This window comes from Nicotiana tabacum, chromosome 16 (genome assembly GCF_000715075.1).
Source record: "Nicotiana tabacum cultivar K326 chromosome 16, ASM71507v2, whole genome shotgun sequence".
NCBI lineage: Eukaryota > Viridiplantae > Streptophyta > Magnoliopsida > Solanales > Solanaceae > Nicotiana > Nicotiana tabacum.
In genome coordinates, this window is record NC_134095.1 from 23877160 (window position 1) to 23891127 (window position 13968).

At 34.1% G+C, this 13968-nt stretch overlaps 1 protein-coding gene across 1 annotated transcript; it reads left to right on the forward strand.

The window, feature by feature from the left end:
- Window positions 1-763: 763 nt before the first annotated feature.
- Window positions 764-5010, forward strand: LOC107764527 (putative xyloglucan glycosyltransferase 12). Its single transcript, XM_016583117.2, has 5 exons — window positions 764-2728; window positions 2848-3156; window positions 3323-3613; window positions 3730-3843; window positions 3963-5010. The coding sequence occupies exons 1-5, from the start codon at window positions 1958-1960 to the stop codon at window positions 4587-4589; spliced, it is 2112 nt and encodes a 703-aa protein (XP_016438603.2). The 5' UTR covers window positions 764-1957; the 3' UTR covers window positions 4590-5010.
- The last annotated feature ends 8958 nt before the right edge of the window (window positions 5011-13968 follow it).

Here is a 13968-nt window from a genome sequence, read left to right on the forward strand (position 1 = left end):
TTATAAAAAGACAATTTGATTTGATGTCATTCCTAAAAATAAAAATATATACTGTATATAAGAAAGAAAAAGAGGTCCACCACTAAATTCTTAAACCTACAAAATTTTCTCTATAGTGAAGTGGCAAGTTTTCGTTTGAGCATTGTCTTTTTGGCCGAGCGTGAATGACGCTAATTATTGAAAACTATTATCACCACAAAGACAAAACCGGTTAAGACGAAAGAAAAAGTAGACATACAATGCGCAATGACTATAAACTCCTCCAATTTCAATTTTATTTTAATTTTTTGAACGAGTTTAAAATTATATATACTGTCAGTATATAAAATTACCAGTACGATAGTATTATAGATTTTAAAATTTTTAAATCATCATATCACCCTTGATATTAAGAGTAATTATTATTGTTGGTCAACTTAATTTACTAATATGTATTTTTTAAAATGTCAAACCGTAGGATATTATCTCTTCATGTATGATAGAACTAACATTTCCCAAGGGTGATTTGGACATTAACACTTAGGTGACGGCCATGACCCGCTCTTTTCTCGGTCAAGGAATGTCGAACCTAACCAAAAACAAGACAACAAATTAAAAAATAGATTTCATTTTTTTTTCTTCTTTTTTTCCCCTACAAAAATATGAATTTACATAAAAAACAAATCCCAGATCTTATCTCTCTAATAACTATACCATTGCAAGTTAAGTTTTGATGATTAGCAAATTCAGCTGATTTATCTCATCCTCCCCCTACATTCTTTTCGTGTGTGAATTAATACTATACCGTATTTCTATCAAATTCTTTGTCTATTTTAATATTTATATTCTCCCTATTTTTATCCCTTGATATCTAGCTAGATACCATATTGTCCTATACCAAAAGACAGATCTTGAATCTTGATTTCTTACCTTATGAAATTCACACGCAGAAATATTACATCCCAGTAGAAAGGAAGGGGGATTTGAAGCTTCATAAGATCTTTTACAGTCCATATTTTTACCCTATAAACTTCATTTGAATCTCTGTTTATCTACAAATATTATTATGTTATGAATATAATATCCGTAATGGTAGTTTCTTTTTCTGTTTTTTCATTCTTTTTTCTGGGGTGTTGCTTTTGATTCATTATTATATATGCATTATAATAAAGGAGTAGTAGGTGGAAAGGGAAAGAGAAAACATAATAGCCCACAAGTTTTATGTCCAATTTGATTTTGGGTCATTTTGATGTTGTTGGTCATGTGAAAGGGTGAAAAAAGGAGAGGAATAAAACCACTCTGGTAAAAAAAAATTTGGAAAAAAAAAAAACAAGAGTGGTGGTATTGAACAAAAGAACGTGCTGTCAATTTCCTTTTGAATTTTTTTGATTTTCCAATTTTTATTGAATACTGGGAATCAAAATCAAAGACGTGTTGAGCTGTTACCATAAACAACAACACTAGTACCACTCTTCTTGCCTTTATTTTCTCTTTCTAAAATCATCTTTTTCTATTACAAAAAATTCTGAAATTCCTTTTTATTTTCCCCCTGCAAGCTGTAATCCAAGGGGCTGTAGTACTATCTTCAACCAAATCATAGAGCATTATAGCCTCCTCCTCCTCCTCCTCCTCTCTTTCTCTCTCTACATTCAATATACTCTTTTGCAAAATTTCATATTCCCCTTATAACCACTGTGTGTGTTTTTTTTTATTGTGTCTGTCTGTCTGTCTTCGTGAAATAGAGACGCCTTTGCATCTTTTACCCCTCCCCTTCACACGCGTCTCTCTTCTTATCTCTTTTACTGTGGATTCTCTGCAATGGACTCATCATAGCATTTTTGTGTGCTAAACTCAACGACCCTTTACTTTTTTTCCATTTGGGTTTGCTCACATTGTGTTAATTTGAGCTGAAAAGTCTCAATCTTTACAACTTTTAAGGCTCATTTTCCCATCTGGGTCTAATTCAAGAATTCAACAAATGGCACCATCTTTTAACTGGTGGGCTAAAGAGACTCATAGGGGTACACCAGTAGTAGTAAAAATGGAAAATCCAAACAATTGGTCAATGGTTGAGCTTGAAGGACCCTCCGAGGATGACTTTTTATTACCAAACGATGATGTTTCAATGTCTCCATTCAAACGTGAAAAAGTCCGAAACAAGAATGCTAAACAGCTCACTTGGGTTCTTTTACTCAAAGCTCATAAAGCTGCTGGTTGTTTAACTTCCATAGCATCAGCATTGTTCAGCCTCGGCGCCGCCGTCCGCCGCCGTATAGCCTCCGGGAGGACTGACTCCGACAACCCAGCTGGCAAGAACCGGTTCTACACTTGCATAAAGATCTTCCTTTGGTTGTCGGTAATCTTGTTAGGTTTCGAAATAGCTGCATATTTTAAAGGCTGGCACTTTAATGCTCCAGATCTTCAACTGCAGTATTTATACTCTTTGGATTTTCACACATTCGCAAATCCATTAGCTGTGAAGAGTGTGTTTGATTCGTTTTATTCCAAGTGGGTTTTGATTAGAGTGAAATATCTTGCCCCTCCTCTTCAATTCTTAGCCAATGCTTGCATTGTGCTTTTCCTTATCCAGAGTGTGGATAGATTAGTACTGTGTTTAGGGTGTTTTTGGATCAAGATTAAGAAGATTAAGCCAGTGGCTAAACAGGGTCCACTGGATCTGGAATCTGGTGATGCTAGTGGTTACTACCCTATGGTTCTTGTTCAGATCCCTATGTGTAATGAAAAAGAGGTAAACTTTAAAATTTCCAAGATTTTCTTAATTATTTGTCAAGAACTCATTTTTTATGCTGTCGGTGCTTGTATTAATGTTGCTGTGAAATTTTGTGTCGGTGGGAATTGTTTTCTCAGGTTTATCAACAATCTATTGCTGCTGTGTGTTGTTTGGAGTGGCCTAAGTCAAGGTTTTTGATTCAAATTCTTGATGATTCTGATGATCCTACTACTCAGACATTGATCAAAGAGGAGGTGCATAAATGGCAAAAGGAAGGTGCTAATATAATATACAGGCATAGAGTGATTAGAGAAGGTTATAAAGCTGGTAACCTTAAGTCAGCAATGAATTGCAGCTATGTCAAAGATTATGAATTTGTTGCCATTTTTGATGCTGATTTTCAGCCAACTCCTGATTTTCTTAAAAGAACCGTTCCTTATTTCAAGGTATCCAATTTTCTTCAATCTTGGATTCTAACCCCATGTGATAGTCTCCCTTAATTTTGTATGGTTTTATTATATGATTCTAATACTGCTATCACTTAGTGTAAAATGTGTTCATAGAAGTGTTAGTTTTATTAAGTTTATGTATCCTTCTGACTTTGAATTGTAGGATAATGAGGACCTAGGATTGGTTCAAGCAAGGTGGTCTTTTGTGAACAAGGATGAAAATCTACTAACAAGGCTGCAACACATTAATTTGGCTTTTCATTTTGAAGTGGAGCAGCAGGTGAATGGTATTTTCCTGAATTTCTTTGGCTTTAATGGGACTGCTGGAGTATGGAGGATAAAGGCATTAGAAGAATCTGGTGGTTGGTTAGAAAGAACTACTGTTGAAGATATGGACATTGCAGTTCGGGCTCATCTTCACGGTTGGAAATTCGTCTTTCTTAATGATGTTGAGGTAAACTCACTGCTAGAAGCTATAATCTCCGGTATCCCTTTATTGTAAATCCTCTGTCCCTTTATTGTAAATCCTCTGTTTTGAGTGAAGCTTAATAGAATTTGTTAATACTTCAGTGCCAATGTGAGTTACCGGAATCATATGAAGCATATAGGAAGCAACAACATAGATGGCATTCTGGGCCAATGCAGTTGTTCCGTCTCTGTTTACCTGCCATCATTAAATCAAAGGTATAATAAGATCATATTCCGAATGCTTCCACTTGAGTGATCTCCAATTCTGTTTGTTAAGTTAGCATATTTTTGGATGTTTTGGCTAAGCAATAATGCATGCAATTTGGTTAATGCAGATAAGCATTTGGAAGAAGGGCAATTTGATATTCCTTTTCTTCCTTTTGAGGAAGCTGATATTGCCATTTTATTCATTCACTTTGTTTTGCATAATCCTCCCAATGACAATGTTCATTCCTGAGGCAACGCTCCCATCGTGGGTTGTCTGTTACATCCCTGCCACCATGTCATTCCTCAATATACTTCCGGCGCCTAAATCTTTCCCTTTCATCGTTCCATACCTTCTGTTCGAAAACACCATGTCTGTTACCAAGTTCAATGCCATGGTCTCAGGACTCTTCCAACTCGGAAGTGCATACGAATGGGTAGTCACCAAGAAATCAGGGCGTTCCTCGGAGGGCGACCTCGCCTCGTTAGTCGAGGAAAAACCGAAACACCAACGAGGTGTTTCAGTACCTGATTTGGAGGAATTGAGAGAGGAAATTAAGGAGAAGGAGAAAAAGGCATCAAAGAAGAAGAAGCACAACAGAATATATACAAAAGAATTGGCCTTGGCTTTCTTGCTATTGACAGCTTCAGTGAGGAGCCTATTATCAGCTCAAGGAATCCACTTTTACTTCTTGCTGTTTCAAGGTATATCATTCCTGCTCGTTGGACTAGACTTGATCGGTGAGCAGGTCGATTAAATCGCTGGTGTAGGGTTCATAGGTTAGGGATATATTAGTTCAACTGAAAAGTCAAGTTGAAAATTAGATGCTGAACCTGACCTTGGTACATTCATGTAAATGAGAAGAAGAAACAATGGGGAAAATATGTGGAGAGCTGATTGCACTTAATTCCCTCTCTGCCAACCATTAAAGCAAATGGTTAAGCAAATGCAGCAGCAGCATCTATGAATAGGGAAAACCATTAAGAATGGTGATAGTGTTGATTTTAAGCACCCACCTCCCACTCTGTTCATGTAATTTCTTTATATCTTCTGGATTCTTTTTTTCTTTTTGTTGGGCTATATTCTTTTGTAAGAAGAATTTGTCGTTGAAACATTTAAACACGGAATTTAGTGGAAGTTGAATAGTATAGCAGCATGCTGCTTTTTCACAATATAAATCTCCTTGTCTTTTTTCTATTGAGAATCTGTCAAGGTATAAAGGGGAAAACTCAGTATGTTGTAATTAAAGGATTGTACATTTTCTCACAACTATGAGAGGTGGCTATAGGATTTTTCTGGCAACCTTTCTGTCGGCTATTGATATATTCTTAAGGCCTGGAAATCAAGTACCAAAAGACCAGTCTTGGATCAGCCTCTTGTGACATTGTTCCTGAAAATATTTGTCATGTTGTTTTCTCTGTTTTTGACATACACGACCCATGAGCTTCACGGGGAATTTAACTTTTATACAGGAGGGGGCTAGGGTGTCAAGTAACTGTTCGGTTGAATCTTTGGTTCAAATTTTGTACAATAATAAAAAAACTCTATGTAATTTCACAAGTGAAGTCTGGGGAGAGTAATGTGTATACAAGCCTTTAATCCTACCTTGTGACGATACAGAGGTTGTTTCCGATAGACATTCGGCTCAAGGAATAGTGAAAAAAAGCAACAAACAATAACAAGGAACAGAAGCAAATGATACAATATATAAAAAATAAAAAGGGCAGTCTGGTACATTAAGCTCCTGCTATGTGCGGGTCCGGGGAAGAGTCAGATTACAAGGCTCCATTGTATGCGGCCTTACCCTGCATTTATGCAATAAGTTGTAATAACAAAAATTTAGAAATAAGAAGATACAAGAATAGTACTGATACTACTAGTGAGAATGACACAACGTGTAATAATAAAGATTTAGAAATAAGAAAATACAAGAATAATATTAATACAACTGGTAAGACTAAAAGAAACTCTAATCTTCAACTCTAATTCTCGACGCTTTAAATTCTGTGTTAGTTTTAAAAAAGCTTTAGTTATTAAATTTTTTATTAAATATATATAAATTATTAATTTACAACCCAATAACTTAAAAGGAATTAATTCCACCTCGGCTTTCACTGTACCTATGTTAAACTGTTTAGATAATGTATTACAAGTTGTAGACCTTGAAATTCCGATAGTACCCCTAGTAGAGATAAATTTGGGTCTAGAAACCATTTGTCCCTTTTGGTAACCTTATCTGTCGTCGAAGTTAGTAAACACCGACAAAGAGTAGATTGAATACAGTCAACTCTATCTGCATGCTCTTTTTAACTCTGTCTTGTAGTGAGATTGCTTATAATCAAAGAACTCCATTGTTATTTTCTTGGACCTCTTTTCTAGCTAGGAAATCATTAATCTCGCTGGTTGTCGATGATATAAATGCAAACTTCACCAGAATTACTGGAAAAGGAATTCCTCTATTATTGTTTATACAGTAAGTTAAATATGTAGCACAGACCTCTTTATATATATAAAGTACTACGTTAATTTCAGTACGCAGTTCCAGATTTTTTATAAGTACTGACATTATTTAGAAAATCGACGTTTAAATTCACCAAAAAGCTAGTAATGTCTACAAATAAAAACAAAGCTAGGAGTTAAATTTTACAGCTTGCGCACTAATTAATACAGGCCTAATTTCTCTTCCATTAATGATTGCAGTGGTCGCAAACTAGTAGAAAATTTTCTATGGACTCTTAACTAAACACTACAAGTAAATTGTTATCGCTAACTGCATAAGCAGCAGATTTTGCACATTATTAAGACATAATCCATACGATTTTAAGAAAGGCTTATTCAAGAGGAACTAGCTGTCGAAGCCAAGCTTGTTTTGTAATTTCCTCACTTGGTGATTAATCAAAAGTTTAATTAAAAAAAAAAACAACCAGAAAATGGACACACTTTTACGTTTCCCTTGAAGGGGAAAAAAACAAGAATGCAAATTAATTTTCTTTTCTTGAGCGAAAACAATACAGCACCTGTCATGAATTTCACATAGTCAATTATGTTTTAACCAAGTCACAATTTTCAAATTTGACAGATTAATAATGAACACATATTTTTTTTTGCTTTTTTTAAAAAAAAAAATCTGTTTCACGGAGGAAGGGGAAATAAGGTACAAGGACACTGCGAGAATTGAATTTACACATTGCGCGAGAAATTTTCACATTGATCACTAAACTATAAGCTTTGATAATTTTAAAAAGGTGAATAAAAGCAAATTCGAGTTACTGCCTTACTTTAACATAGTAAAAGAAATAGAAGGTCGTAAAGTAGCATAGGGCACTATGACAAAAATAAAAAGTAAAATCATAGAAACCTAAAGCTATGTATTTTGACAAAATGAGAGCAAGGGCAAAAGAGTAGATGTAATTAATGAGTTAGTAGCTGGAAGTGTATTAAAGATGGGTGAAGATGAAGATGGAGGTCTTAATTATTAGTACGTGGTAAGAGTGTATATTCTCAAGTGGAAGTTGGGAAACATGAACATGAACATGAACATGACTGCATTAAATTAATTAAAAAGAGGGGGCAGGGGAAATATTGATGTGGAGTTTGGTGGCACAACCCACTGGTTTGAATTTGATTAATGTGACTTGTTAACTACCCTATGTCTTTATTCAACTTTCTTTTTATTTATCCAGTTTTGTTCTAATTAATTAGACTACTTTATTTTATTTTATTTGTACAAGGAAGGAATTTGTAAGTTTTCCTTCTGTCTTTATAAATAGCTGGCTGATTGTTTGTTTGTTTGTTTGTTTGTTTTATTACTTAACAAACTTCCCTGATATCCGTGAATTTGACACGTAAATATTGACGTGCCTTTCTTAGATATAGAGTAATTTACCCTTACCAATTGCCAGTTCATCAGTTGCTTGTTACTATTTTGCTCAAATACTCACAAGGACAGTCCAAAAGTTATAACTCCAACCAGTGTCACGATCACTACTCTTCTGTCGAACTGTTCACATTGACTCAAGCAAATTAGAATCGAATATATAATTTCTCACAATTTGTGTAGCTCCATTTAAGTTTATCACCGTCTAGATGAACATGTACAAACGCACTTTATGTTGTGAGACTTCATCATTATTTGATTAGTTTTGTGTTAGGTTGTTAATTTACATACTACAAGCTTCTTCGCGATCGATAATGTGGGCAACCTCACACAGATAATATATCTGTTAATAATATGATTAAAAAACATTAAGAATTTCTCACTTTGGTCAAGTTTTCTATTTTCTTTTACCCTTTTGAGTTATCATAACCTAATGAAAATAGTATCGGGCTCTTACATTCAAAATGTGAAATATTGAATGGTTTGTTTGCTCATGTTACATGTCTTAAAAATAAAGCCTAGCATTTTGCCATATGTTTTCATTCCAATTGAGGTGATTTGCGGGCTTCTATAGGCAATATATTGTATTATTCGAAAAGGTACTGTCGGCACCACCCGACATGGTTTTGTTAGCTTTTCTTTTATCTAAGTTTTAATGTCTATCCATGTGAGTTCAATCTTTTGGTCGTCTTCAAAGTTACTATAAAAGAAATGTCTTTACTTTTTGCAAAAACTTTCCAAAGAACTTTAGAATGATCATTTACAACACAAGAATGCAAGTATTTACCACTGAAACCATGTACATACTACTCCATTTAACAAGAATCACGGCCTAGAAATAAAGGAGGCATTAATGAGATACTACTAAACTTTCCGTTGCAATCTCGAGTTATATATACAATAATAATTGAGTTTACAGTTAAATATTTACACATATTTAATAAATTTATTAATATAAATATAGAGTATGAACAAAAGCTAGTGATTTCACGAGAACTCATATGCTCAAGGCTAAATCGTCCTCGGCTCCTCCGACAAAGCCCAAGAGTATTGATCCAAGGAATTTTTACATTCCTATGCCACATAGGAAACCTTTTTACCCTCAATGTTTAAGGTTTGACTTAATTACACTTAGTATACCAAATTACCATTTCTATACCATAATTAATTAAGGGTATAATTAATGAGATGTTTTTTACTCCTTAATTAAAGGATTTCCGTTTAATTCTAGTATCTCCACTCATCCCTTACTTTCTCTCTCCTAACCCCTCAGCCCCGTATCCACATTCTTTTTACCCATACCCACGTTCTTTTTACCATTTTCCATCTTCTGAAACCACCCAATCTCCCTCTAAAATCATAGAAAATTGAAGAAACCCTTCAAACAAATTGGTTCCCCATTTTACTCCAGTTGAAGTTCATCAATGAAGAACAATAAAGCTTCGAAAAAGAGTCCTAAAAAATCAGCAGTAGCTAATATACCCTCCTTTGATTTGAGTGTTTTATCCCCAAAATCACCCAAAAAGCAAGGCAAATCTCCACATGCAATTGCAGAGACTACTCATAGTTCCTCTCCCCGACAAATCAGAGCCGAGATGAGAACCAAACAAAAAAATGATGTAGATGCTGGAGAAACTTCTACACCAGTCAAACTAGTCCAACGAAAAGGAAAAGAGATTTATGTAGACGACGACTTTGTAGAATAGGTCCCTAATCTTCGAACAGGAAAGAAAGCAAAGGTGTCTCCTGGTTCGAAAAATCTAAAAATGAAGAAACATTCAAAAAAATACCCTAAAATTGTTCGGAACCAATCATTGGCGAAGGTAAACATTTATTAGTTTCGTTTCTAATTTTTTTTGTTTGGTTTAGGATGGTAAAATCTATGTTCTACGTGTTTTAGACAATTGTAGATTAATTATCTTAATTTTGAAGATTAGTTGTAGTTGTGATGTTTTACCTTTATAGTTTTAGATATTTTGTAGTTATACTGTTAGGTAACTTGTACTATTTGAAGCAGAATTGTAGTTATCCTTCGTTGCTGCCTTTTTGTAGAAAATGCTTTAAATTGTATATATTATGTAATTATTTGTAGTTATGTTGTTAAATCTGTGTTCTACGTGTTTTAGACAATTGTAGATTAATTGTCTTAATTTTGAAGATTATTTGTAGTTGTGGTGTTCTGCCTTTATAGTTTTAGATATTTTGTAGTTTTTTTGTAATTATACTGTTAGGTAACTTGTAATAATTGAAGCAGAATTGTAGTTATCTTTTGTTGCTGCCTTTTTGTAGAAAATGCTTTAAATTGTAGATATTATATAATCATTTGTAGTTATGTTGTAGAGAAAATGTAGATGAATTTATCCTTTTTATGTATTTTATTAATGTGAATTAATTTATTATTTATGCAGAATGGACAGTTTTTTACCCCACATAATGTTGATTATGGGATGCTTAGATTCCGCACTTTGTGTGATCCTAGCATTCCTAGCCAGATTAAAGAGCTTCTATCCTCAAATGGTTTGAATCTTTTCAAAAAGACGTGTTTTGGATACTTACTGTCTCTTCCCACCATGTGCATGCAAAACCAAGCCATTCATCTTCCGATGAAGTATGAATTGACCAAATCCAATGAATCATATTTTTCTGTACAATTAAAAGGTGAAACATTAAATTTTGGATTGCGTGAGTTTGCATTAATTACTGGTCTAAGATGTGTTACCCAGGTTACTGATTTTGGTTGTACTCCCACTTATGTTAGCAAAATAATGAGTAGTTATTTTCCTAATAAATTAAGAGTGGAAAAGTCTTATTTGAAACAGATAGTAACCACTAGATCCTGGGTAAACGATGAGAATGCGGTGAAGTTGTGCATCCTTTATCTTTTAGAATTTTTCATTTGTCCTTCGTACAAAGGTCATATTTCTTTTGTAGATCACTTTAGGTTCTATTTAGTAGAATCTGGGCAGTATGAGTCGTACCCATGGGGTACTAAATCTTTCACCCAGATGATGGAATCTGTTAGGCACAGACTAAATCCGTATGTACATTCTTATCTCATACGGAGATGCTCACTAGTATTGTAAGTATGGCTTTATGAGTGTTGCTCTACTGTCAGCACTGATCTGCAAGGTGTTCTAACTCAATACCTCGCATACTAAGATGGTCAGCTACTAAAAACCAGATTTGGTTAGCTGCCTTTGAAGAGAAGATGATAAAGCCCGAGTGGATAAAGATATAGTTTCTTTTATTACGATTATACATTTACCTTCAACATATCTATAAGTATTCTACATTTTTTGCCTTGATCAAACTAATTTATTTTTCCTCATTCAGTTTACCAACATAGTTGAATCTGGAGAAGAGATTGCAGTGTTGATTTTGCCCGACAAAATTGAGTACAAAGTTCAATAAGGTGAACAAACATCTGAGGTTTCCCATGCTGATCCTCCTACGTTGGAACCCAAAGAAACAGATGGAGAAGAGGACAAGGAGTCTATTGCTGAGAAGATCAGTAAATTAGAAAAATGAATTGAGCAGGTAATACATATAAACTACAATATATCTATATTTTATCTACAATATATCTACATTTCATAAATTGTCTACCAAATATCTACAAATTTGTAAATTCTAATATATATCTTTACATAATTGCATATGTTTTTGCATTGTATGTTAGGACATATTATGAAGTTAACAACTTACTATATTGTAACTTGTAGGTTGATAGAAACTTGAAGATTTTAGGAAAGCTATCTTTGTAGAACTCGATAGCCTTCGAGTGTTTATAAATGATTCTGTGCGGTCTGTTTTGTAAATGATAAACATTAGAAATGTGCAAGATGATGCAAAGGTAAGATCTGACTTTTATTTTTATAGCAAAACAATCTAGACAATGAAAAAATATATACAAACTAACATAAAACATTCAGTTTGCTGGCAGTTCAACAAAAAACAATGACCAACAAAAAGACTTGAACAATCAGCATTTTCAGTTCAATATTAGGGAACAAGTGCAGGAAAGCACCAACAAAATAGGTATTTATAAAATACCTACAAAATATCTACAATTTGTGTCAGTGTATAATTAACATATCTACACTTATCCATAAAATATCTAGAATTTTGCTACACATATGCTACACCTTTCAAGCCACCATTATCCAGTATTATTTACCATTTTTAATTATAAAACAGAACATGTTGAAGGTGTAGTTGGTCAAGAAAATCTTCCAGCACATGGTGATTTATATACACATTTTCAAGTTGCAGCTGATGAAGACAAAGCAGGTATCATACTGTCACTGAGAGATATTTTTTTGTTGTTTATAAATTTTAACATTCTTGTAAAAATTGATATGAATTGTGTTATAGTTACGGAAGATATCAATGCACAGTCCCCAATTCACGGAGTGACAGTAGCAGCTCAGTCAGAACAGGTCATTGAGGAACATGACAATGAAGGTGCAGATGCACAGTATGTGGATCTAGGTGATTCAGAAGGATCAGGAGTTGAGAAGAATGGGGTCACACTAGATGATTTTGAGTTGCCCGACAACTTATCCCAGTTGGTTATGTTTGGCGAGCCCATACAAGATGATGCAACACCTATGCATCCGGGGAGAACAAGGCATTCGGAAAAGCATGCCCGATCACCGATTATCTTTTACATATCTAATTCAATCTACAATTTTTTTTTATCAGTTATTTGTTGTTACAGGAGGAAGGCGCTGTTTTCCATAAAGGATAACCAAATTAAGCCTTGGTTAGACCTTGGAGTGGAAAAGGTTGATAAGAAGGAATGATTCTTTTCGCTGGCTCACCCCGGATAAGTCCTCAATGACTCGGTAAGTATCAAGGAGTCTATTCCCAAGATATGATTTGTAGATATTTTGTCTTCTGTTTTGTAGATAATGTATGAAGATGACTTGTGGTATAAAGTGTAGATATGATGTAGACATGATTGTAAATGTTATCTTTCTTGTATGTAGTGTAATTAATATTTAGGTTTCATGTTATGTATCATATTTGAAGATTATTTATAGTATAAATTCTATATGTATTTTGTGGACAGAATAGTTTTATTACTGTATTTACTGTTTGTAGTGTAATTGTAGTTATTTTGTAGTTTATGTAGAACATTACAAGATTAATTGTAGTCTAAAATGTAGATATAATGTAGACATGATTGTAGATGTTGTGTTACGTGTTTGCCTAGTAACTGTAGGTAAATTGTAGTTATTTTTAGATTAGGTACTTAAACTGTAGGTAAATTGTACATTTACTGTAGGTAAATTGTAGGTAAATTTATTTAAATTGTAGAGCTGTTTTTAGATATCATTGTAGATATTTTTTGTTTCTATTTTGTAGTTAATTGTAGTTATAATGTAGGTTTCATGTAGATTATTTGAAGTTGAATTGTTGTTTATATGCCAACTATTTTTGGGTGCAGCACATTAATGTAATAATGTATTACTTGAGAAAAAGAGGCAAGTATGGTCCCAATAACAAGACCAGGTTTACCACAACGGATTGTGTGTTCAAGACCAGGATAGAACAAATTTATGAAAAGTTCATAAATTCATCTCTACAAGAGAAGTATTCGGTTGTTAAACCCCAAGATGTTGTTGCAGAATATATTTTGGGGTATAGATTACTTGCCAATGTTGCATGGGATGAAGTTGACTATGTCATCATGCTCGTCAATATTAAAGAAAAATTCCATTAGGTGTTGGTCGTTTTCGACATTGCAGACAGGCAACTTTATGCGTTTGATTCCATGATCTCTTCACACAACCATCATGTTGTTGAATCCTATGTCGAAAAGTTTTCCGTTAGTATCCCTTTGTATTTTTCATGCACTGGTTTCTATGGGAAGCATAAGGAAATTAACTTCATGAATATAAAGGCATACATCGAGAAACCTGTTACTGACCCTCTTAACATTCAGTGGATGGTTGCAGAGATTCCACAGCAAAAAGAAGGGTCACTGTAAAAGATCTATTCTCTCTTTTTATGCATTTAATTGTTTTTTTATTTCTAATTATTTGGTAAATATTTTAAAAAAAATTGTGTTTCTGCAGCGATTGTGGTGTATTTGTTACTGCATTTGCGGAGTATGTTAGCCTTGGAGATTTGTCAATTCCCGCAGAAGACCTTTCTGATATTGACCAACATCGCAGACGCTATGGAGCGCTCTTATGGGACTATGCTACAAAGAAGCAGGAAGATGGTCAGTGAAAGTGAGGTTACAGACAGA

Bases quoted from the DNA above. Each gene is read 5' to 3' on its own strand.
- LOC107764527 (XM_016583117.2), top strand. From the start codon at position 1,958: ATGGCACCATCTTTTAACTGGTGGGCTAAAGAGACTCATAGGGGTACA. The intron at 2,729-2,847 runs GTAAACTTTAAA...TTGTTTTCTCAG, and splicing joins CTATGTGTAATGAAAAAGAG to GTTTATCAACAATCTATTGC. The intron at 3,157-3,322 runs GTATCCAATTTT...TTTGAATTGTAG, and splicing joins GAACCGTTCCTTATTTCAAG to GATAATGAGGACCTAGGATT.